The sequence below is a fragment of the Salvia hispanica genome, chromosome 2 (assembly GCF_029641045.1).
Source record: "Salvia hispanica isolate PSC_SH4W2 chromosome 2, Shi_PSC_v1, whole genome shotgun sequence".
Classification (NCBI taxonomy): domain Eukaryota; kingdom Viridiplantae; phylum Streptophyta; class Magnoliopsida; order Lamiales; family Lamiaceae; genus Salvia; species Salvia hispanica.
The window spans coordinates 44,363,669-44,390,419 of record NC_142693.1 but is presented as its reverse complement, the minus strand read 5'-3'; the positions used below and the strand labels follow the sequence as shown (position 1 = coordinate 44,390,419).

Here is a 26,751-nt window from a genome sequence, read left to right as displayed (position 1 = left end):
TGATATTTTGTAACACTGAACATTAAATTGAAACAATTTATTTTGCGCAGCTCTACTTTATCATTTGTATCTATGATGATAAACACGTCCATGCAACATCAGAACTTTCAATCATTTTGGACTACTGAAATTTAACTTTAATTTGAATATATAATCAAATATTATACTATAAATCAATGTTGGATATATTATTTCAATATATCCAACATTTTTTACATATACCTTTGATATTCAAAATTAATTATTGATATTAATTTATAAAATCAAAATATTTTAATAGTAACATATTTTTCAATTTATGGAAAGAAATCTTTAGCGGTACCATATCTTTCAACAAATCTAGATTTCAATTATGAATCAGACAAATAATCAACACACGCAATAATCAACTTATACTAAAATCAAACAAAATACTTTAATGATATGATATATTTCCTCAGAATTATATCCATGATACATGGCTTTCAACACTGAAAACAAATAAATAAACGTGGCAATCGATACATATGTAAATGTTAAGGATAACCACCAAAGTAATGATATCAATTTAACAAAAACATTAATTATCAACAAAGACAAAATAGATACAGATATATATTATACATTACGAAATACTTCTTTGTATACAACATTGTCGGTAACATCAGAATGCTTCTCTTCACTTCCAACTATTAATATTTTCAATCCACTGCGACTTGTAACTCTTGAGATAGCAACATAAAATTGCCCATGAGTAAACACAGGATTTTTCAAAAGCAGACCAACATGAGATAATGTCACGACCGCACTTTGCTAGGGATAGCAAACGCGGTTTATCGCGACTAGGGGAGGATTAAAGAAGCGGGGAAGAAAGGGGGAAACCTCGACATGACTGATATGAATGAAATCAAATGGGGATAACTGGAAAAATATATCAAAGTAACAATACAAAAGAACATAAGTTCAACTTTTACACTGCAGCGGAAGAGTCAAGAGAGAATGACACCGTGTATGGAGACACGATTCATCCGAGGAATATAATACTGAAACACATTCGCCATTTATGCTCAACATCGCCCTTCGTCATCACCGCTTAACCTGCACCTTTTTAAAACATATGCAGGGTTGAGTACTTGATGTACTCAGTGAACACAATGCCAAAATATTTTTTCATAAAAACTGGTTTTGTCAAGCCATAACTGAGTGAACACGGGGTTTTACTGAAAATGCCCGAGAACACTAAAAACATTTTCTCTTTAAAACTGTGACTGCAGTCAATTTTTCCTGGAACATATACCATATCTGAACTTCATTCTGGTGCCGGGAATGTGGCCACATTCCACGGTCACAATGACCGGCCAACTCGAAGGATGGCTCCCGGTCCCTGGTGTACACTAGCCTGAGCGGGGAATCTCTCCCACACTCAGACCCGAATTCGATTCACAACATAACTGGTCTAGTAGGGACGCTCCCCTTTCTAGATGAACAGATAGGTAATGCTCAAAACAAAAACATGGCAAGACAAAACATACTTTAAATTTAAATAAATTTGCCCACATAATAATGTAGGAAAGAAAGCCCATAAAAATACTTTAGTTCGAAAGCCCACAGTAAAACTTTAGTTCGAAAGCCCACCTGGTTCGTTTAATTTTCCTTAACTTGAATTTCTTGCTCTGACCTTAACTTGCAGAGATAACCTTTTTGAAAACATCACAACATAATAATATAACACACTAATTAGATTTCAAGAAAATCTTAAACTTTAATAGGAATGCATGCCTCATAATTAATTCCCTTTTCTTATTTCACTTATCTTAAAAAAATTCTAAAAACTCACATACTATTTAATGCCTCTTCGTTCACTATTCTCGACTTCGATTGAATTAAACTTTTTACTTAATTTCAAAATTTACTCTTATGCAAAACTCTAATATAAATCAAAAGGACAATTATTTTAAAACATTGGCTAAAATATGATTAAATTTTGGAAATGGGCCTTCCTACGTTTATTTACTACAGCACCAATTATTAAAAGGTTGAACCCATATTTTATTATTCCATTTGTTTAGCCCAAATAACTAAAGTGTTAGCCCAACAATAATTAAATAAATCAACCCACATATCATCTTCCTCAATATTTACCGCAATTAGAAATGATGTGAGAGAAGCTCCCACTTCTCTCTACTTGCTACTGCCGCCGCTACCACGCTCCAGCGCCGCCGTCCGTCGCCGCCTCCGGCGGCGCCTCTCCTCCGTCTTCCCCTCTTCTCTTCTCCATCACCCCCTCCTCTCTCTCTCTCTCTCTCCCCCTCTAATCTCTCCCCTTCGCGCGCGGCAGCTCGCCTTCGCGGCCTTCGATCTCCCCCTCTCGGATTTCGCCGCCATCACCGCCATGCACCGACAGGTAAGGTAGGCCAATTTATCATTTATCCTTTTTGTTTTAATTCTAAAGATTTAATCTTTAATTTCAAAGCTTGGTATTTTTGACTTGTAGAGTTGTGAAGGCTGCGATTTTAGAGATGGATTTGGGATGGGGGCTGTTATTGTCGTCTCCGGGCTGCCGAAGAGCCGTCGCCGGAAATCCGGCAGATTTGTGCTAACGAGATAAGCTTCCTCATTCTTTCTAGTTATTAAGGCAGTAGGATTCTACTTTGGTTCTATTTACTGAATTTGGTGATTTGTGAGTATATGCCTTGCTATTTGGAAGATGGTGAAATATGTTGTTAAGCTTATTGTGGCAGATTCTATTTTCTAATTAAATGCATATGCTTGTACATAGATGAAAGAAAAGAAAGGCTTGGTGTTTACCTTTTGAGGTGGGAACTGGGAACAAAGTGTTGTTGGATTGTAGGGCTTGATCCTACGATTATCTGTAACTTTCTCCAACTCTCATTCCTCGTACTCCTTTATTCTATATGCGTGTATGAAGAGAATTTGTAGAATGTTTGATAGTGATGGGTTTCCTGAAGTGGAAAGGCTGGGTTTATATAGTTGCTATTTCATTGCAAGTTGCTATGCAAGTGGAGGGGGGTTTAACAATGGGGAAGGTTTAACATGGGGGAGGTTTAATCTGGGGAGGTTTACTGCCAAAAGATCTCCTCAAAATCTCCTCAAGGATCTAATTTGGATCCTATTTCTTGATCTTACGGCTAAAAATATGGCTTGCGAATTGAGGGAGCATTTGAAGCTTTGATCTCTCTGCACTTGCATTTAATGTCCACTTGGTTGAAATCTTGCAAAGATTTTGATTGGATTTGGGAATGAATTTCATCAAATCTTCCCCATTGTTAACCTCCCTAATCCATTTGATACTCCGGCACAAATCTTGCAATGAATTTCATTTGATACTCCCTAATCCATTCAAGGATTTACTCCACAATTTATTTTGTTACTCTCTCTAATTCTCTTCTTTTGTAGTAAATAGCATCTATTTATGGAGCATGGGCTATCCTCGTCGATGTATCGGCTTTCCTCGGAGCTTGAGCACGACCGTTGAGCGGCTGCCCGAACTTGCACGCCTATCTCTTATTGTAAAAGATTAGGATTTGGTTGTATCGTATATTTTAATCGGACTTCTCGTATCATGTACTATTATTTGTATTTATTATTTTAAATTAATCGTGGTAAAACCAACAACTTCTATTGTATATTTCGTTTTGATTTCTTTATAACTCAAAAGATCGATATTAAAAATTCAAATGGGCAGTTTATAAATACTACATTGATCACTTATTTATAATATGTAGTTAAGATCATAATAATAATACTAAGGTTCAAAAGTTGGGGATGTTACTGATAAAGACTGTCCCTGATTTTTATTAATTGTCATTGCATAAGACACAATCAATGGAAATTGTCGACGTTGAAACTTAAAAGGCAACTTTAAATCAGAAGAACTGAGAGACAACCGTGGTAACAAACTAAATGGCCTGCAGAACGACCAGAAAGCACTTTTGCTTCCAAAACATGACTTCCAAGTCTAGTAATCACCAATCTAGTACCGTTGCACAATCCAGAATCATGATCAATATTTCTCAATAACATCACAGGAGTACCAATCTTAAGATGTAATTCATGATTTGGTAAACCAGAACAACGTATACCATTCAATAATTCTGGAGTGTGAACCTCCTCGAAAACACCCGGACGTGAATCAGATCCAATTACACTATCAACACTTAAATAAGTATGGTCTTGCAAACAATTATGAGACATCATATACTGATTAACCATTTCAACAACTTCTAAAGTTGGAGCTAAAATAGCACGATCTTCAACATTTTGCCCAAATCTTGGATAGGTCGAAGAAACAATACTTTGCAAAGGATCAGTAGTATACTCCAGCAACAAATCTCTTGGAATAACTACTTTACCATACCCATCTGTACAATCTCCAACAACACCATCACCAACATCTATCAACCACTTAGAAAATTCAATTAATTCTAAGCTCTCAATACAACTATCAACACTCAATAATCTCATATTTTTTGTCAACCTCAAAACTTTGCAATAATCCCAAATATAAGAAGAATTGATAGTGACATTTACAACATCTTGCCTACTACCTTTGGGAATAACAGGTAAAACCTGCCGAAAATCACCACCAAAGACAGTTGTTGTACCACCAAACGGTAAATCTGCCCTACTTTGATCTGAACAACGTATTATATCATGAAGAGTTCTATCCAAAGCTTCAAAGCAATGTTTATGCATCATTGGAGCTTCATCCCAAATAATCAATTTTGTTCTAACAATAAGATCAGCAAGTGCACTTCCTTGTTTAATACAACAAAATGAATCCTCAGTTACATTAATTGGAATCTTAAACCGAGAATGAGTTGTTCTCCCACCAGGTAACAATAACGATGCAATTCCACTTGAGGCAACATTTAACACAATTTCACCTCTACACCGAATAGCAGCAGACAAAGATGACCACATAAAAGTTTTCCCGGTACCACCAGATCCATATACAAAAAATACTTCCCCACCTCCAGAATCAACTGACTGAATTATAGAATCATACACATGTCGTTGTTCATCGTTAAATTTAGAGACATACACAGCATGATCTATAGCCAAGCCTTCTCGGTCATAAGACAACTCCTCCATTATCAACCTATTCTGACAAGGTTGAAAATAATCTTCTGATGGAAATGGCATTGATTGAAATTCATTTAAACTCCTTCCCACCTTCACCAAGGCCTTTTCAATATCTGCTAATGCATAATTTCGTTTATCCTCTTCAGTGAGTAACAAATCTAAAAAACAAATACAATATGACATAAACAAAATCAAATAAACAATACTCAAAAATTTAATATAATAATAATTCACATTACCTGGATGCCTTAGCACTCTTCGTTGTCTATAAATAATATCATCTGACAATACACTCCAACAACTGTCCCAAACAATTTCAGGACGACAAATAGAATCAGAGGATAATAACATTACAAACAAATCTCTTAATGCAGAAGCAGAGGCCCATTAACTTGCCTCCATAATACCATTAATATATTCTTTATCATCATCCAATAATCCTAAGGCATAACATGCATCCCTAAATGTACCATGTTGAACACCCTTGACACTTCTTAAATCTTCAAAGCAAGTAGCACCAGGAATAATATTCAAGAGCAATCTCAAATAATATAACTCACTAGAACATAATGGAATAAATCTCAACCTTCCAATCACAAAACCTTGTTTTCGAGGTGTCCACTCTCTGCTAGCAGATTTCCAAACAAACTTATTTGGAAAATCTGAGTATATCAGCGCTCTAGCATAAGGATATTTCTTATTCGCTTCAAACCAACCTAAAAACATGCTTTCATTAACACTATTCCGAGTCATCACATCATCTAAACCAGTTGACTCATCATATATGATAGTTTGCTCATTTGGTAAATGAAAACTTAATCTTTCCACTGCAGGATCACTATACTGTATTTCAAATCCAAACAACCTCCATGCAGCTTCACAAGGCGAAATATATCTACAATCATAATACATACTGACTTCATCAACTTCTTTCATTGAATCAGCATCTCTTGCAGTATTATAAAATGACGCAGTTACACGATCATTACCTTTGTTAACTTACTTAAACAAATACTTAATAGACCGAGATTGATTACACCATTCAACATTGACATGAGCTCCATACTTCATCAACAAATAACGGTTATGAGGAACAATATAACGATTATCTAAGGGTATCCCACTCTTCCAAATAGTTCGACCATTATTCCTCCTTCTATAAACTGGATAACCCTCACCATCAACTTTTGTAGCATCTAAATATTTCTTTGGAAAATACTTACTGCATTTGCCTTCAAATATGCAAGGAGAATCACGCCTAGCTACACCACAAGGGCCATGCACCATAAATTCAGAGACAAGTTTATAATAATCTTCGTTAAGATCAGAATCTGGAATTTCAGCAGAAATAATTTCATCAATATCTGCAGGCTCAGGATGTTTTCTCTTCTTGGCTAGAAACAGAAGAATATGAGCGTGAGGCAAACCACGTTTTTGAAATTCCACAATATAAACAACTGCAACATAAAAAAAAATATTATAAATAATAAAAAGTAAAAAATTAAGAACAAATTAAAAACAAATAAAATAAATATACAATAAATCTGACCTGCTACTACGTCACCAAACACTTTATTACAACGAAAATCTTTGATCATACTGTTTAACTTCAACTTAAATATTCTCGAAACAATATAAGGACGATCTTCGTATTTTAGCCCCCTGCTATCAACAAACCTTAAAATTTCAGGCCATTTAGGATTGCAAGTGAATGTAATAAACAAATTTGGATATCCAGCCCACTTGCAAATAGCCATTGCGTCATGATAACTTTGAATCATATAACGGGCACCGCCTGTATAACTTGAAGGCAAAATAACTCGCATACCACATTTAGTACCATCTGTTTCACCACTTAACAACGCATCTGACAGACCTTTATACAAATCACATCGCAAACTCTTTTGATGAGAACGGATATACTTCAATCTGCCAGCTTCAACCATCGTGTATGCATCCACAATAAATTGTTGAAACAATCGTCGAGATGACAAAATTAACGACAAACAATTCATTCTGTCATGCAAGTAGTATGCAAAATATTCTTTTGCACTTATTTTTCTGTGAGAATAACCCAAACCCACAACAGATTCTGAAAAACAAATATCATCCCTATAACCATCTTCACCATATACATACAACAATGGATATTGTAAAGGAAGATATGTTGGATGTAACTCATGAATCATTTTCAGATGTCCTGTGCGAAGTTCAACTATGATATCCCTATCGCATATATTTTCATCGATATCACCAACAATCAATGCAGCTACTTCAGATACAACTGGCAAATTATATCTCCTGCCATCTTTCCCCCTTTTTCCAATCAACCTCAATCTCACAACCTCATCAGTTTCATGTAACTTTTCTCTGACCATCCGAAATGTCTTCACTAATTGATTATGCTCATCAAGCATTTGTTGAATTTCCAAAACTAATTCATTATGCAAAGAATTCAAATCTTTCTCAGACCTAATAAAAATAATGTTAATTAAATCAAATTAATGTAATAAAATTAAGATATAAAATAAAATCAACCAAAAACAAAAAACTCATACCTCACAGCCAACATTCTATTAAGAACTTCATTCTCAGTATCGTAAATATATAACTGAGCAAATTTAGGCCGACAACCAACTACGGGCACCATACTACCAATAAGATGATAGTTTTGACCATGCAAACGAAAAATTGGAGGACCATGCCCATCATTAATGCTATTATCAACTTTTCCACCCATAGAAGTAAATCCAAACATACTATTGTAAGTACGAATGTTCTTCTGAAAATGCTTACACTTTCTATCACTTCCAAAAAACAACTCCTTCAGAAGTATAGGTGGATCTTCAAAACTCGGTAGTTGTATTTTTCCATTGACACAACACCTAGAAAACTTTGGATTTTTATCTTTAGCAGACTTTTTCAACCTTTCATCATACCAAAACATAGCACTACAATGTGACCAAACATAAGTTGGATCACCAACGTCGAAATACCCTGCATTATATACAATAAATTTAATAATTTACAAAGAACAACAAAAACTAAGAAGTACATATAAACTAAGAAATTTAAAACTAAAGAATCTTGAACTTACAAAGATAAAAACTTACACAACAAATACATATAAACAATTACCTTCAACAGGAAAAATGTTGTGTTCCAACATATCACAACTCCTATTAATAGCTTTTGAAGTAGATGGAAGCACACTACTTCTTAGATCACAATAAACACCATCTTTTAAAATCCAACTCGTAGATGCTATATTATATTTTTATCACCCACAAAAAAAAATATAAAAAAGTTAACTTTACATATATACAATAACACGAATACACCAAAACTAAAAAAAACAATAACACGAATATACCAAAACAAACAAAACATAATTTAAAAAGTTACAACTCTTAACAACAGTACCAATATGTCCTCCACCCAATAAACCTTGATCCATCTCTTTTGACGAAGGTATCGAAGAACCTAGAATTAATTAATAAAAAAAATTGAGTAATTTCAAAGGACAAATTTAAAAACTAAACTATACAACTAATTTGATATCTATAGAACATACCATTTATAGACGACATTGTAAAGTTAAAATCACCATCAAACAATTTAAACCTTTTATTAGGTCTTCCTTCACAAAGATCCAAACCTTTAAATACTAACGAAGATACACCTGCCAAAATTAATTGCTATGTAAAACACAAAAAAACGAACAAAAAAAATAAAACAAATAATGTAAATATTACCTTCAAAAGTCAATTCATTGTCATTACAACTTTTAAAAAATGATCGTTGATCAACTTCAATCAAACCAAAAACGTTAACACCTACAAAACAATAATGAAATAATGCCAACAACACAATGAATAACAACTACAATGAAAATATCTAAATTAAATCAACAAATCATAAGATCAGAAAATACCATGTATAACAGCACCATTCCAAGAATCCGCTGTGAACTTCAGATAATGTTCAAATAATTTAAATTTTCGGATGGGAGTACCTTCCCAAATATTTTACCCCTTTAGACAATAACGAAGATTTACCTACAAACATATTATCAAAAATTTAATTAGTAAATAGTCAAGATATGAATAATACATAAATATCAAAACCTAACATAAAACTATTTTAAATATATTAAACAAATACTCTCCGTAAATACAAAATATAATTTCTATTAAAACAGAACAAAATATCAAAATAAAATGCCCAGCAAAAGAAAAAAATATTCAAAAATTCAATTCACAAAATCTCAATTTATATTTCATCATATCCCGAAAATCTCAATAATCTACATAGCTAAACAAAATAACAAAAACAACAAAAAAAATTTTCTCACATACCGTGTTAATTGTACATACATACCTGAAATATTGATGGTTTCGCACAATTTGTTAGTTACCAACTTGATAGATTTCTCGATTTTCTTCATTTCCGAGCTGAGTTTTCTACATATTGATAAGTTGGACTAATATACAATATATTTATTCATTGGGAAATACAAACTTCTACTTAAGTGGTGTTCCTACACCGTAATATACTAATAACTTCTGATTGATTTTATACTACAGTAAAACCCATGATTTTTAAAATAATATAATTCATTGGGAACTACAAACCACTCACTTAAGAGGTGTTCCTACAACAAAATATATATAATCTATAACAAATAGTAAAATCTATATTACATATTGAGAATACTGTCATTTGTAAATGACGACTAATATTTGGCCAAAACATCTAATTATTCAACAAAAAACAACAATCCGTAACATTTGATTTCAATATAATAATACTAAAAAATTACACTTGTGAAAATATTAAAATAACTAAATATATCATAATAAACATCGATACAAAACAAAAGGAAATTCTCCATAACAAACAAAAATTAACACATCATGTAAAATACATAAAGATATAATCCATTTCCTACGAAAATTAATCATCAGCATTCTTTAAACCTAAAATAACATAGAACAACAACATTATTAGTGATAAAATTAATCAAAATAAATGATTTACTTCCTCCTTGAAACCTCTGCTTATTTTCTAGGGCTATATATATTTGTTCGTATATATAAATTTTGCCCTTGGGACTTCCATATTTTATTAACTAAAATAATGCTGTAAGGCAGTGTGAATGTCAAAGGGAGAGACAAGCAAACCTTCTTTTTGTTAAACAAACGAAGAAAAGCAATCAATATAAATATATCTATCTATGAGTACAATTATACTCCATATGTCTATATATCAATGGAAAATTCAGGTAAAGCATTTGCCATGTCCACATATACATTGAGTCCATCCCTGTAAATACTTTAAGTCAATTTTTGAATTCAAAGAAGATTAATAACAAAATGCCGTAAAAAGAAAATTCAATGCAACAAAATTCGATTTGACACTCTCAAAGATAGATACACCAAGGAAAAGTAAAATATATAAATACCAATCCCTTTTTGAATTCAAAGTAACTCATGCTAAAACTACAAAAATTTTTACGAACTTTGTGTTTTAAAAAAATATAGCTCTCCTAAAATCTGCAAAATCCACAAGAACAACAACAAAGAAACAATAAGTTCCAAAATCTAAACACACAATCAATATACATTCAATATATCACTCTGCAACTAATTCTTCAGGTTAGATACCAAAAATTTCTTCTCAATATACATATAGCTGAAAACACCAAAAATTCATAAAATATTAATATACCAACAAAAAGACAACAAAAATGAGAGTGGGTGTACATTTTCGAAACTAATGGTAATATTTAAAATTAAAATGAGTAATAATAAAACACAAGCACCTGATAAGATGACAACTTATGGAGGACCTTTTCTTCAAAACTTGAGAGACTTTTTAATTGTTTTCATAATTTCCTTATGTTAATAACTGCAGATTCATCCTGATGACAACAATTTAAAGTATCAAAACATTAATAAATCATTTTCTTGAAGTTCGAATCAATAGATGATTTAGAAACGCAAAACTATTTCTCTAATTACATAAAACAATACCCAAAAGTTAAAACCCACTGTGGACTTACAATTTATAATTTTGAAGTTATTCTATTAAAGATTAAAAATAGAAATATAATAATTCAAATATCAAAACAAATAACATCTGCAAATATTTACATAAAATAATTAAACACATTACAACAATTAAAAGAAACACTGATAATTAAACCTCAACTGCCAATATTATATGATTAAAGCAGGAGAAATTCGTAGAAATACATATTTGCTCATCTTTCTTGAGTCCGAAAGAATCAGAGTCGACAACAAAATGAAAATTAAAGATGAGCAATCATACCAACCAACATAATACTAATATACTAATATTTAGACAAACGACAAAATAACCACCCCCATAAGCCTATCACATTATCAACAAAAACAACTTCAATCCTTGGGCTCAATCTTAACCGGTACCAGCTTATGCTTCTTCTAGGAATACTTAATAGATCCATCGAACTCTTCAACCAGCTTTCTCTTGAGACCCGGAGTAACATCACCTTCACTCTTCAAAACAACACTTTTCTTGCGATCCAAGGATGGACAAACATCAATTACAGCATCAACATCAATGACAAAATCTTCATTCATCACTCCAGGAACTCTGCACAAACCATCAAGACTCACAAGGCCATCATCGGGAAGAATCTCCACATCAGTTTTTATACCAATCGAGCCAGGAGAAAACAACTTCTCACCATACACCTAATATGCAAAATTAATTAATTAATTAATAATAATAAAATCTAATAGTAATCATTAATTACTATAAAAAATTAATTAATACTACTCTAAAATACCTGCAGAGAATCTTGATCATCACCCAAATTCACAATGGGAGACAGCCTGTCGCACTCTTCTAAGAAAAGATCATCTAATGATTGCGAACAATTCCCTATGTCCAAATTTGGAAGAATATTTGCAGAATATTGACGAATCAAATCCTCATCAGTAACAACTTTTTTGACATTATAGGGTTTCAAGCTTAAGAAATCATCCTCTTTCCTGATAGAAACCTTGAAGAGGAATACTTTTCCAGTGATAAAAGTTTCAACATCCTTCGACACGCAGTTTACTAGAACAACCTAATATAAATAAAAAAAATATCAAATTAATTAAACTAAAACAAAAAAATTATACACCGTATTTATTTTTCTAAACATACCTCTCGGGTATCAACTTCAGAAGCCTTTTTGTTCATTATATTGACACATTCCTTGTCCCAAAGCACCAATTGTGCAGTACTTGTACCATCAAAGACTTCAAACTTCAACATATACCTATAAAACAATTAAATACAATTTAAAAATCAACTTTATATATATTAAAAAATACACCAAAGATATCAAAATTAAAACAATTATTTAAATTATAATACCTCATAAAACCAGAGCCATCAAACAATCCACATCCAGAGCAGAAAAACTGATTACCATCCTTAAGAACCTTTTTTCCACATTTCTTGCAAGAAATATAATACCAATCGCCATAGCAACTAACCGATTCTACTCTTGCACAAATCCAATAACTTTCATCCTGTACATCCAATAACTATAAAATATTTTAATGTATCATAAGTATAACAACACAAAATAAGAAAATATTTAAATTATTTCATACTTCAAGGCAGAATAATGTTTCAATCGACTTCAAATTTCCGGCAATTTCATCAACCACTTTAGGCTCGTGAGACTTTAACGCCAATGGTAAACCAACAGAGAATGACTCATCATCCTTAATCCTATAGAAATAACAAAAACATGTTAAACACAAAATAAAATAAAATTTATAAAATAGAAAATTATTTTACAAAATCACACCTTTCTCTAAGTCGATTGATCTCCTCAATATCTTTGTTGAACAATACTCTTGAAGCATTATAAACAGTCCCACAACGAATTTGACCTAAAAGAGCAAAAAATAAATAAATATTAGCATTAGTAAAACAGACATATATAAAAAAATAATTAAAAAAAAAACATACCATTGCCAAAACAATTGGTACAATCTTCAGATCAAAATCACGTTGACTCAAAAAAGAATCAACGTATTGCCCCCACAGAGTGCAATGAATAGATACATGACTATAAAAAAAATGTACAAGTTAGTTAAAAATTATAGTACTCAAAATACATAATTAAAATATGAGTTTAAAATTAGAATTTTACTGCTCATCCTCAATAACCAATTCCAGCAATTTAGAATGGTTTTCATTAGAAACCCTAACACAATCTTGAACAACTCCCACCAAATCTGCAATTTAAAATGAAACTAAAATGAAAAATATATAATAATAAAATTAACTGAAAACCCAAAAATAATTTAACTTAAAACATACCAAACAAACCACAGTTATTGACATCATCAATACTGCGAATATCATTGATACTCATTGTATTATACATGCAAACGCAAAACCCAGATACTTCAACTTTTGTGATAACAGACTTTTCATAGATCTGGATATTGAATGCATGTGATGTGGTTTTGTATTTTTTGGGAATATCCTTGACGAAAAAGTTCTTGATATAATATATTTCGCCTTCACTGATAACACGGCCTTTTCTCTCTATCATACTCTTAGGAAATGTGACATGTATTTTGACTCCCTGTAATAAAAACCATTTGTCAGAATATATATAATTATGCTCGTAAATGCCAAACAATTTTTATACAAATAGAAATATATTATAATAATACCTCCTCATCATGCATTATACACTCAAGCGAAGAAACAACATCCTCCCTACCAGCCCAATAATTGTTATACTTATAAACACAACGCACTTTAATGAGCTATGTGACACTTGCCCTCGTCAAATTTGCTAGCAATGTAACACCTTGCGCCATTACGAATTCACTTAGATAAACTGATCATTAAATAATAAAAAACATTATTAGATATAGCAATCGCAAACTACAACAAAAAAAAAATAGAACACAAAATTTTTTTTAACCTGAAATCAGACTTAGCAATTAACAAAGCCACAAATGACCCTATTTATAGAGAAAATTTAAAGACGATTTTGAATCGAAAAATTGGCTCCAAAAAATTACACAATGGTTATAAACCAAATCTAATCTAATACCCATAATACCTTTAGATAAACTAAAACGAAGCTATCTAGATATCTAGATACTGACATAAGTCGAGATATATGCATAAAATAACAAATAGAAAACACGTGTGTATACTCCAACTTTTGAATTAAATTTCATTTATTAAACATTACATGCATAAAATCACATATCAACAACACGTGTAAAACTAATAAAATATTACACATCAACTTCTAAATTTATACTCCCTTTATTAAATATATATATACGGCAGCAAAATAAAGCATAATTAAAATACATTCTGCAAAAACTGTTCATTTGTAAATACTAATCATTGCCAATCTCAGAACTGAAGTATATCAACATTTAAATGTTGTATATTCTTCAATTATAACTGTATATGTTAATATTTTTTCATTGCTTAACTTTAATATAACATACTGAAAAAAAGGAGCAAATTAATAAAATTGTAGATAAATGAAGAGTCTGGAATAACTTCCCACATTAAACAAACAATGTAAATCTATATAGGAATAAAATTTAATAAAAAACCTATAAATACACACAATGTAAATCTACATCGGAATAAACCTTTTAAATTTATGTCAATCATCAATAAATGAACTACAACTCACTGCAAAAGAATTCTGATTTGTAATCCTATCAATTGGCAAGAGAGAATTTCTGCAGATACAATTTCGGAGAGTACAATTAACATATCAATTTAGGAATAGAATTATCCCTTTGATTTTCACACAAATATCAGAAATATTAATGCAAAAAATTTAACATTTAAAATATACATATAAATTAATACATATAAATTAATACATGTATACAAACACCTCAATATTTTATCATAAGATCAAAACTTTAAAAATTTGTCAAACAAAAATAAACACAATGATAAAACAGTAATAATACAGTCTGTTTAAAAACACAACATTCAATACATACAAACAAACCATTCACCACTAACTCAATAATGGTTTTAATTACATGAGAAACATAGCAAATCCAACAATTAAATTGAAGATATAATCAATGTACAATAAATACGTACTCAATAAAGTTTATTATTAGTTGAAAACGGAAAAATAATGATTGCACTATGAATATATCAATAAAACAAAAGAATAACTACACTACATTTGACAAAACAAAACCTGCTCTGAATCAAACAAAAAATTTATTGCAACCAAACAAAAATTTATATACAACATCTCCAAATGTAGAACAAAATTTATTTTGGGATACAACTTAGACAAACATATACTCCATGAGCAATTAAAAATACACATTTTAAATATAAATCTAAATATGACCTACAGAGTATAAATATGACCAGAATTTTCAATTTTTTTATATAAATTTAAAATTAATAAGTCATACTATATTTTATCTGCGTAAAAATATATAGTAGTAATATAAACTACTATCACTAATTTCATACTCCTATATAATAATATAAAATTAAAATATCAATACCATAACTATATCCATAGTAATAAAAATAATTTATTAATATAATATCATCACTTTAAATTATATATTTTATCTATGTGTGGGCTGCTTTCCTTTAAGTCGAAACTCACAAAATCTAAAGCAAACCAGCCCACACATTTATTTTTACTCAGTCTTCTTAATATTACCTAAAACCAAATCTCAATTAGTGAACACACACATCTAGCAAAAAATCCATAGCATTAGGCAGCTGACAAAAAAAAGCAAATCCCCAACTAACTGAAACACACACATCTATGGACTGGTTCTGATTTAGATGTGTGTGTTTTTTTTAAATTCTATTAAAGAATTGTTATAGTATAATTTTTTTCCTTGACTTGAAAAATGAAAAGTAATGCAATATGATCAGATTTTTTATGTAATACCCGCACCATTAGTTTGCTTTCGATATATTAATATGGAACTAGAAATGTAACGTCCTCTCTTTTCGTGAAGTTTTTTTTTTTTTAGTGGAACTCGAGCCTTTGATGAAACTTAATCTTTTTAGTTGCGAAATAAAAGCTAAAGAAGTAAGTGAGCGAGTTAAAACAGACTAAAGATACACTTCGGAAAAATAAAGTGTTTCGAATGGTATTTTTCGTGTCCAATAAAATGAACAACTAATAAAATAGATTACATGGATCAAAGTCCTCAATGAAAGAAAACAAGGAAAGGAAAATAGACTTTGGGGTGCACTTCGGGCCCTTCCTCCAGGCCCAAATTAGGGCCCGTTTCGAGCAGACCCGTCGGCCCAGGCCACGAACCCAGGCCCGCTCGCGGTGCAGCCAGGTAGTAGCCGAGATTTCACTCTCACCTGCAAGATAAAAAAAAAAACAAGCTTTAATGGCCATGGGACAAGAGAAATTAATGGAATACTTAGGGAGGGATAGAAAACAAACCCTTCTTTTTCCTTGAAGACCAAGAACTTGCCAAAGGAGGGGGGGGGGGGGGGGGATTCCAGCCTGCACACCCTACATAAGGCAGCCCTTGGCACAACATCCCCTGCCTCTCTGCAATCAAACAACCCCAATTAATAACTAGTACTAGGTACCCATAAAAATACAAGTTTTGCAGCCATGAAGGAGAGACAAGGAGATCACTAAAAGTGAGATATTCTGCAGCATAACAACAAGTGATACAACAGCCATTTAAGGCTCACGAGTACACCACAACCAATCTATAAAATCCCCTCCACAACACATTCAACTTCCTTCTGCATACCATCAAATTTTTCAGCAAGATAGAGAGTAAAGAGTGGCACATAACCGAGAGCAACAACAAGGGCAGCCCCATTTTCTTCACTATCATAAGAGGTAACACACAACTCCCCTTATGACTCCTTTTTCATCCATGTAGAAAATCACCACACAACCATGCTTAAGCACAAAGAGGTCACTTACAAATCCACAACTCGGAATCAGTAAGAAGAACAAATACAAGCGAGAACAGAGCACCTCAGCATAGAAATCTTAAATAGCATACTAAATCCTAAATAGAATCAGTAAAGCACTAGCACACTCCTTGCCTTTCATTGATTTCATGTTTAAGATAAGAAGATTAGAGCTTTCCTGCATAACAGAAGAAGAAAAACAACAGGCTGCTGCTTTTACCCCTGTGAATAAACCCAACAAGAATAAATCTTTAAAATCAGAGGCATAGTTTTGAGAATATCTACTTCCTTTCCACACCTAAATCATAGGAGATGAACCAAAAAAAAAGAGAGAGGCTAAAGAACTTAGCCTTAGAAAGGCAAGCTGTCTGGTATGGTCAGTCAACGGCAGAGCTCCGGGTAGTCGACCGGGGCGACGGCGCCGCAGGAGCAGTAGCGCGAAGCGGCGGCGCCTCGAGCCTCGCCGCGCAGCAGCCGTCGTTTCCCCCGAGCCTTAGACGGCGATGACGGATGCAGCCGTGAAGGAGGCGGCGCTGCCTCACCGGGAAACGCTCAGCGGCGTCGAGTGTCGAGTTGCAGGGGAGTATGCGCCGGCGGAGTCCGGCGAGGCAACGTGAGGAAGAAGAGGGTGGAGCCGCCGATTTTTCCTCTTCCGATTTAGGATTTTAATTTGGGAAATTTTTTATTAATGAGGTAGAGAGAGGAGGGGAAGGCAACGAGTCACCGGCGACGCACAGGGGGGGGGGCGCTGATCGGAGCAGCCGGCGGCGGTAGACAAGGAGGGGCCGCCAAGCTCTCTCTCCGATTAGGGTTTCGAATTAAGGGAATGAGGGAGGGGCCGGTGGTTTTGTGAAGTATATGGGGCTTCATCTTTGGGCCTCTCTCTATTTTATTGGTGGGTCTTATATTTTTTTTATGAGATGGGCTAGTAGGGTGAGCATTAGTTGGGCCATTAAATAAATTTAAGTATTAGGAAGCTAATTAAATCTTTGGGCCTTACTATGTTATGAATTTAAATAATAGCCCGCTAATTATTTCACAAGAATAAGTCTAATTTTCCCGGGATTTAGAATTGGTGCTCAAGTGATTAATATTAAGAAAATATGATACTTTAACGATGAATAGACCTCGAGCCAAATTTTTAGTACTTAAATGAATGGCTTAGGAGGAAACACCCTCAAGTTAAGCGAATAATTTTTCTAATTTAATTAAATCTACTGATTTAATTAATATTCAAGAATTCTAGAACTCTTCTAGAAAATTTAAAGGAAGAATAAAATGATCACGCACTTAGGATGCATCCATGTTTAAGCTTAACGGATATCTCAAAATCTAATTAAGTATCATTTTATTTCCTAAAGGGACATCTTCGAACGTCATCTAAGACCAAGTTAAGGAAATTTCGGAAGGAGCTTTAGCTTTTGAGGTGGGCATTTCTTTCAAAACGTGATTTCAGTATGAAAATGTGAATCTTTGCTCAAGTATGTTGTCATGCCATGTTTTGTTTTATGATTACCTATCTGCTTGGCTATGCCAATTTAGTTAAATCGAATTCGGGTCCCAGTAGGGCCGCAAACCCTACTCGGACTAGTGTACACATGAGGGGACCGTGAGCTAACAAAGGAGTTGGCCGGTCCAGTGACCGTCGTGGAATGTGGCCACATTCCCGGTTCACATCAGTTTCAGATATGGTATATCTATGTTATGTGATTGCGCAATCAAATCTTTACTAAAGGAAAAGTATTTTAGTGACTCGGGTCTTTTAAGTAAAACCCCGTGATCACTTAACTGTGGCATTGACAATTTAAAATAGAACTGTTTTTGGCAACGTGCCCACTGAGTATATCAAATACTCAGCCCTGCATGTTATTTTCAAATGTGCAGGTTGAACGTGGACGAGCAGGCGAAGGTGTTGGGAACGATCCTTAAATAAGTAGATAGGTAGCCCAAGGTAGCATGTCTTCATACGTGCTATTTTGTCTTGGACTCTTCCGCTGCAATCTAGAGTTATGTGCTAGAAAGCTATGAACTTAGTCTTGATACTCTGAACACGTTTTGACTATGTACCCATATGCCTTTGATACTATTGATTTAAGTGATTTCATCCTTTTTATTGTTGTTCCTTGATTACTGAGAATTGTTTAGTCGTGAAATAGCTACGCTCACTAGCACTAGGGAGTTGTGGTCGTGACATTTTATGTGTATAATATTATCATATTATGATATCAATATACGTGTGTGTATATGGCAATCCAATTAATCCAATGAAACAAACACATAAATCTTGAAAAAGAAATTAAACAAATGAAAATAATTATATTTATTGAAATCCTAAACTTAAATCATAGACTAGAACATGAAAATAATTATTTATTAAAACCACAAACTGAAATCTTGGAAATATATTTTGATTAAAAGAAATTTAAAACTTGAAACCAATAGCATTAATTCATAGTTGTCATTATATTGTCCTCTTCCACCAAATAGCATTAATTCATAGTTGTCATTATATTGTCCCCTAAAATATTATTGGGAAAAAATATAAAACAACATGCGAATTAACAAATAAATTCGCTGAAACATTAAAAAAAATCAAAGTATTAAATGCAAAATTATACTCAACATAGTTACACATTCATCTAATCATATTATTAATTAGTTACGTATTTATCTACTTAAAATATAATATTATTTAATTGTTCAATTATAAATAAAAAGTGAATACATATCCCGAGTACAAAATATTAAAACCCTACTCACCTTTGTCACGCCCGCATTTTCTAAGGATAGAAAACACAGTAAATCGCGACTGGAGAGGGTTAAAGAAGCGGGGAAGAAAGGGGAAAAAGACACAACTCGACCATAGCTCGAAAAAATTGAAATAGCTCAAATAAAATCAGAGTACCATTTCGACAATCAACAACCCCAAAGAATATTATCTCAACAATACAAGAACTCAAAAGAAAGACAACAACTCAGCGGAAGCATTTCGAGAGTAGAATAATGTCATGTATGAAGACACAACATATTCCGAACATTTGATAGACATTCTCCACTTTTATGCTCAACACCCACCACGCTCGTCACAGCTTAACCTGCACATTTTTTAAAACAAATGCAGGGCTGAGTACTTGATGCACTCAGTGGACTCATGCCGAAAACATTTTTATAAAAATTGTTTAACATGCCATTAACGAGTGGCCTAGGGGTTTTAACTTTGAAAGGGCCCGAGTCACTAAAACATTTCACCAACATCATCAGCACCATCAACCTCAACATCATCAACATCACCATACCATATCTGAACTACATGACAAGGAATGTGGCCACATTCCAAGTCACTAGACCGGCCAACTCAAAGAGATAGCGCACGATCTACTGGGTGTACACCAGCCTGAGTAGGGACTCACTCCCTAGTCAGACCCGAATTCGTTAACCATACATGGCAAAAGCCACTTCAGATAGGTCCCACGGCATCACAAAAAGAAAATATGGCATGACAAACATATCTCCCAATCTTCCATCATTTCAAAAATAACATGCTTAGGACATAGTTCTTATTTAAAAAGAAAGTCCACCTCATTCGCTTATCTCCTCAAAACAACTTTCCGTTCCGATCTCAAAAGACGTGCACAAAATTCACCCTTTTCAAAAGAACATAGAATGCTAAAATTAGACTTTGCAAAAAGAAAATATATTTAAAATAGTGCATGCGTCCTACATGGTGTTCATTTAATCCTCGCTCATCCTTAGCATAAATTTGTGAAGCTCTCGTATTTTAGTTAGAAGGGAGGTTTAATTAATTTCGTTAAACAGCCTAGCGATCAAACAACCTGCCCAACTCACTTCAAGAGCTAAGCTCGCTGCCCAAAAAGCTATACTAGATCATCAATATATATATTAAATCCTTAGCCCAACAAAACTACACCAGCCCAACACTTGCAAATATAAATTATGTCTAAGACTAATTCCCTTTGCCCTCATTTCAAATCCATACTGCTTGAGAGTAATAAAATAAATATTCTTATCAAACGAGCTCGAAAATCTAAAAGAGAACTCACCCACTCCATTTCCATGTGCTCAACAATGAATTAGATGCTCCAGCAATCCATTAAATTAGTCCCATTCCTAGAGGAAAGGAATGCTCGATCAATGCATATCTCCATTTTCTCTCAGTTCTTAATTACTACTTCTCTCCTCTACTGCTTCTCCCTCAACCTCAATAGCAAATGCCAAAACAGGAGTCGCCCATTTGAAATTTCAAAATCAGAAACTCCAATCCCTCTCTTCTCTCTTCACTTTCTTGCGTAAAATCATGGGATCCCAAATTCATATCACACTATTTCTCTTTCTCTCTCCTCGCCGGTATTTCACTCCTCTTCTCTCCAGACGGTTCAACGACGTCTGCTCTGTTCATTTCCGTGGCGATTCAGTGCTGCCCTGCACTCGCCGAGCCACCGCCATTTGCTGTTCCAAAATCAGAGAAACCCAACTATGTCTCCCTCTTCTAGATATCTCTCATCCTCTTCCATCTCGGCCTCTCAAAGGAAGTTCGCCGCTGCTTTGAATTTTCCCGCAGCGCCGTCGTTCACACGCCGCCATCTCCTTCCTTGCTCCCGTCACCGTCGCTGGTTGGGCCTGCTCGGAAGTCTGCCGCTGCCTCTGTCTCCTTCATCCTCTCTCCTTCTTCCTTCCACAATTCAAAACTGCCTCTATCTTCATCTCTCAAATTCTCAAAGCAGCTTTATCTCTCTCTCCCTCTCTCAGTGTCCCTCGCCGCTGCCACTTTTGATTCGCATCCCAACCACCGACTTCTCCGTTCAGCATCAAGCTCGCTCTGTCTTCAATTTGAGACCACCGTGCTCCAGCCCGGTCTCAAGATTGCTGCCGTCTCATCAGACTCTCCTTCTCAATCAGTTTCAGCACTGGGTGCCGTCAATCCGTTCGGTGTTCGGTTGCTGCAAATTTCCGTTGCCTAGACTCCGCTGCTCGTCAAGCAGCCTAGCAGTGCTGCCGCCTTCCCGATAAATTCTGCTCTGTCGGTGCCGCTCGATTTTCGTGAATTCCAACGATGCTTGCTGCACTGATGAAAGTATATGTTGTATTGATTTCTCTTCTTTTGCAGCTACCAATTCCAGAAACAAAGTAAACGCATTTCTTCTCTTCTTTTTGCTCTTGGTTTGTCAATTATGATGTGCATAACTGAACTGAGTAATGGTAAGCGTACATATAGGCTGAGGTTGTTTCAGTATTTGGCAGTGATTTGTGAGTGTATAAAATAATTCGGTTTCCTCTTTTCCCGGTAACAAAATAAAAGTGGGGGAAGAACGTGATGCTGATCAGATTGATCTTATTTGTGCTATAGATACAAAATTGGGCTCAACAGACATATTGATAAATGGATTGGGCTCTTAAACAAAATAATTTCTCAACAAAAGAATTTGGGCTTCCAAAGAGAGATGTTAATTTATTTGTAAACTTTGAGACTTGGTACACGATCAACAAAATCTAAAATTTCTTTCTATCTTCAATAAAACACATTCGTTTCTTCATTCGGGTTGCATCGTCAAAAAAAAAATGATCATCTAATTGAGTCCTTCAAATGTAAAAAGAACTCGAGCTATTGAATAAAAATTTTGGCTACACAATCGACATTGTTGTGAGAACAGCTAAGAAACTAGAAAAAAAAGTCGGGGTGTTACACCTACCATTCAATAAAAGCAACAACATTTCCTCATCTACCAGTCAACCACAATTACTCCTGTAAATTTTCTCTCATATTTGAAACCATATCCATATTTCTCTCTGTAAAGATCAAAGATTCAATTTGCTAAAAAAATGGCTATGCAACTAAATGAAAGAAACCCACGAAAAAAGATTACAAAGTTTGGCACAGTGATTTCATCCGATCAACAATCACAAATGGTACGTATTGAAACTCATTTATTAAATTTAGTTTTTCTTTTTAGAATACGTTGCTTGTATCATCTAAATTCACAAAACTATAAAATTCATATTAATTAATACAACAGGTCTTTCAAGACATACTTCAAGCAGAATTTCAAGGTGAGTTAGGCCCAACATGCCAACTTGAAAACAGGCAAAAAATCTGGACAGTAGAAGTCAAACTACTTGCCGACGGATTAAAGTGCTTCGATGATGGATGGCAGAAATTTCAAACAGATAACAACCTGAAAGCCGGAGGTGTGGTGATTTTTCATCTGATTTCACCCAATTCTTTCCACGTGGATATATATGATGGTGTTACGCATTGTTTAAAACGCCAAACCACAATGAGGTAACGTAATAAATAGTATAGTACATAATTAATGCATTAATTCAATTCAATACACGATATTACATTGCTAGATAAATAAATAATACAATCTTGCAATATATCTTTGCAGTGATGACAAATGATAAATGGAGTATTTTGAAGAATTGCTAATCAGGTAAGTGAATCTTAGAAACTATAATTTGTGGAACAAACAATATGTATTTTTAATTGATTATGTTTTAAATACTCTATCGCATACAGTATCAAATATGAACTTTGTTAATTCTATTTTGAATTATATTTATGATGCAATTATTGATTACATTATATTTATGAATATGTAAATCAAATATGTACTCATCAATGAATTAATATCTGTTTTGTATTATGCTTATGACACTATTATAGAAAAAATGATATTCATTACAAATATTAACATATATTAAATTAAATTTTGATTAATTAAAAATTTATGATAGAATGTTGAGATTCATGTATGTATGTAATAATTTACATGTATAGATTAATATTGTATTTTACTTGCTCATATCGTACTATTTGTATGAATTGATTCATAGTAGTACTTGTTTAGATTTTATTACTCTAGAATTTATGATATAAAAATATTTAGATATATGTGTGTATGTAATTGTTAAATTTATATTCCAAGTAGATCTATCCTTTTATATTCACTACTACCAAAACATTATTGTTTTCATTTTTTTTAATAAGTAGTATTATGAAACAACATACCTTATTTCACTATTACGATATTACTCTCTTTTGTTAATTACTATATTTGTATAATTAAAAATAAACAGGTTGTTGTATTTACACTATGAAAGCTACTAAAATAATAACTCCGGTAAAATATATTATATAATTCAAAGTTACTATGACCGACGTAAGACGAATCGACAAAACATTAATGACAAACACTTCTAATCAAACTAATCATTACATTACAACCGACTGACAATTCTGCTTTCATATTCAAAATGCTAAAATACAAAATATATCTCATAAGTACATCATCCGACTCAATATAACATATAGTATTCAATATATCATAAAATGTGTTATTACAATAAATACTTGAGTATAAATGTATAACATCAATATAGAATATCATGAAATTTGTTATAACTTTTTATAAATACAAATTTAACACTCCGAGAGTTCGATTGTCATGATATTCTACTTGGAATATAAATGTGTAGCTGCCTATATTTTTTGGTAGTAGTCAATAGTAGATCTAATTTATATTCTACTTGGAATATAAATGTGTAGCGTCCGATAGTAATACAAATTAGATCTACTATTTTGTAGAGTAATAAAATTATTTGTATTCTATATTGATTGTCATCAATAAAATTATTTGTATTTTGTAACTTTTGTAGAGTTGAATTAATTCATAGTAGTAATTGTCCTGATATTCTATATTAGTTTTATTTTGTTAAATTGTCATGATATTCTATATCATTTGTTCAGCAAACAATGTCTTACTCTACAGAATCAAACACTCTGAGATTTGATTATCCATCGTATAGTTGGATTGAAATTGGACCAACATACAATGCTGAAAAGTTCATTACTAAAACACCACAACCAAGCAAATTATTACAAAAATCAAATCAAATATCACAAGAAAAAAATAAAATGAAAACAACATATGAATATGAAGATGAACATTATAATGAGATAACACGGTAAGAGTGAATCTATTAAAACACACAACGAAAATTAATACTCATAATCTAAATAAAACAATTTATCCAATACTCACAATTAAAATTTTTAATTTATGTCAATCAGCAATAAATGCAATACCCATTACTGCAAAGAATATCAGTTTTGCATTAATTGGCAATATCAACTTTTCTGCGCAAAGATAATTATTACAAATTTAACATATACATATAAACTAATGTATACATACACACATATAAACATTCTATCATAAATTTTAAATTAAGCAAATCTTGAACAACATGTCAATCAACAATAAATGAATCCACCTCAAAAACAGTGATTTAGATAATCTATGCAAAATCTTGACAATATCAACTTTCTGAGCAAAGCTAATTATTACAAATTTAACCAATACATATAAACTAATGAATGCATATACACATCTAACATTCTATCATAAATTTTAAATTAAGCAAAATCTTGAACAACACGTCAATCAACAACAAATGAAACCACCTCAAAAATAGTGATTTAGATTATCTATGAATTAATACTGCAATAAATAATCAAAATTACTGTATTATAAATCTTGACGTATTATAAATATTGACGAAGCAGTATAATCAATCAAAGAAGTACTGTAATAAAAAATACTACTATATGCTAACCGTATGCATTAGTAAACCCTATGGATATAGACATACACTATGATATGATTACAACTATGAAAAGTAGGTACTACACCCTACACCCATGCAACACTAAACCCTAGAGTTTTGAATGTATTAACAAACAAAAAATATAATTCGCACATGTCAATGTTCTCTGCATACCTACAAACTTGAATAACACGTCGATCAACGATAAATGAAACACCTCAACAACTAATTTAACAATTATTAAAATTAAATAAATGAACTTCCAAAAACAAACAACACACATGTAAACATATATCTGTAAAAATATTCAGTGGTACACCATAAAATATAACAAAAATTCGACATAAGTCAGTATTCAGAAATAAATTGATGACTAATTTCATTACATAAATAAGCTCAAAACACCATCTAGTATTGTGGGAATTAAACTTTAATACATACAAATACATCTAACTAATTAACATAAAACGCTATGAAAACATCGACACGAAAACCTAATAACTACAACCAAAATAAATTTTTATAACATATGAATTATAAATATTAGTTAATGTATATTTATGCATAAAATTAAATACAAAAAAATAATGTATAAAACTGTACACAACATTAGCTATTTAGGTGCTAGACCCTAGCCCTATGGGTTACTAAACCCTTAGGGGAAGGATTTAACTTCGATCAATTAGTTAACACTATCATAAGGTTATAACTCATAACAATAAGGCACAACATAAAAAATTACAAAAATCCAACATAACTTATCATTCCCAAATAACTTGATGACTAATTTCATTACATAAATAAGCTCAAAAAACCATACAGTTTTGTGGGAATTTAAATTTAATACATACAAATACCTCTAAATGATCAACATTAAACACTATAAAAACATCGACGCAAAAACACAATAACTACAATCAAAATAAAGTTTGATAACATTTGAATTATAAGTATTAGTTAATGTAGTATTTTATGCATAAAATTACATACAAAAAATTAATGTATAAAACTGTAAACAAAATTCGCTAATTAGGTGATAGACCCTAGCCC

General features: G+C 32.7%; 2 protein-coding genes and 3 long non-coding RNA genes across 6 annotated transcripts; 2 read left to right on the top strand and 3 right to left on the bottom strand.

Annotated features, from left to right (window-relative positions):
- Window positions 1-537: 537 nt before the first annotated feature.
- Window positions 538-3,600, bottom strand: LOC148932487 (uncharacterized). Its single transcript, XR_016135064.1, has 3 exons — window positions 2,788-3,600; window positions 1,615-1,676; window positions 538-1,077 (listed from the first exon to the last, which is right to left on the bottom strand). It is a non-coding gene; the product is annotated as an uncharacterized LOC148932487 (long non-coding RNA).
- Window positions 2,121-3,626, top strand: LOC125202591 (uncharacterized). Of its 2 annotated transcripts, none has more exons than XR_016135063.1 (2): window positions 2,121-2,383; window positions 2,474-3,626. It is a non-coding gene; the product is annotated as an uncharacterized LOC125202591 (long non-coding RNA). The 2 variants fall into 2 exon arrangements; XR_016135062.1 differs by having other exon boundaries at window positions 2,121-2,388.
- A 235-nt stretch (window positions 3,627-3,861) lies between these two features.
- On the bottom strand, window positions 3,862-8,675 carry LOC125195891 (uncharacterized). The gene is made up of 8 exons (XM_089065123.1): window positions 8,660-8,675; window positions 8,509-8,568; window positions 7,644-8,082; window positions 6,635-7,557; window positions 6,089-6,542; window positions 5,688-5,980; window positions 5,493-5,585; window positions 3,862-5,243 (listed from the first exon to the last, which is right to left on the bottom strand). Exons 1-8 carry the CDS (start codon window positions 8,673-8,675, stop codon window positions 3,862-3,864), a joined length of 3,660 nt encoding a protein of 1,219 aa, XP_088921249.1.
- A 2,877-nt stretch (window positions 8,676-11,552) lies between these two features.
- Window positions 11,553-13,513, bottom strand: LOC125195883 (uncharacterized). The gene is made up of 7 exons (XM_048094161.1): window positions 13,459-13,513; window positions 12,941-13,025; window positions 12,741-12,861; window positions 12,499-12,656; window positions 12,286-12,400; window positions 11,921-12,205; window positions 11,553-11,825 (listed from the first exon to the last, which is right to left on the bottom strand). The coding sequence occupies exons 1-7, from the start codon at window positions 13,511-13,513 to the stop codon at window positions 11,553-11,555; spliced, it is 1,092 nt and encodes a 363-aa protein (XP_047950118.1).
- Window positions 13,514-22,891: 9,378 nt separating this feature from the next.
- Window positions 22,892-23,620, top strand: LOC148932486 (uncharacterized). The gene is made up of 3 exons (XR_016135116.1): window positions 22,892-22,998; window positions 23,106-23,371; window positions 23,481-23,620. It is a non-coding gene; the product is annotated as an uncharacterized LOC148932486 (long non-coding RNA).
- Window positions 23,621-26,751: the final 3,131 nt, after the last annotated feature.

Coding starts and splice junctions, on each gene's coding strand:
- LOC125195891 (XM_089065123.1), bottom strand. Junction 7,558..7,643: donor AATAGAATGTTGGCTGTGAG/GTATGAGTTTTT, acceptor TATTTTTATTAG/GTCTGAGAAAGATTTGAATT. Junction 5,244..5,492: donor TGATAAAGAATATATTAATG/GTATTATGGAGG, acceptor TTTGTTTTTTAG/ATTTGTTACTCACTGAAGAG.
- LOC125195883 (XM_048094161.1), bottom strand. CDS start 13,513: ATGAGTATCAATGATATTCGCAGTATTGATGATGTCAATAACTGTGGT. Junction 12,657..12,740: donor AAACATTATTCTGCCTTGAA/GTATGAAATAAT, acceptor TTGGATGTACAG/GATGAAAGTTATTGGATTTG. Junction 12,401..12,498: donor GATGGCTCTGGTTTTATGAG/GTATTATAATTT, acceptor ATTGTTTTATAG/GTATATGTTGAAGTTTGAAG.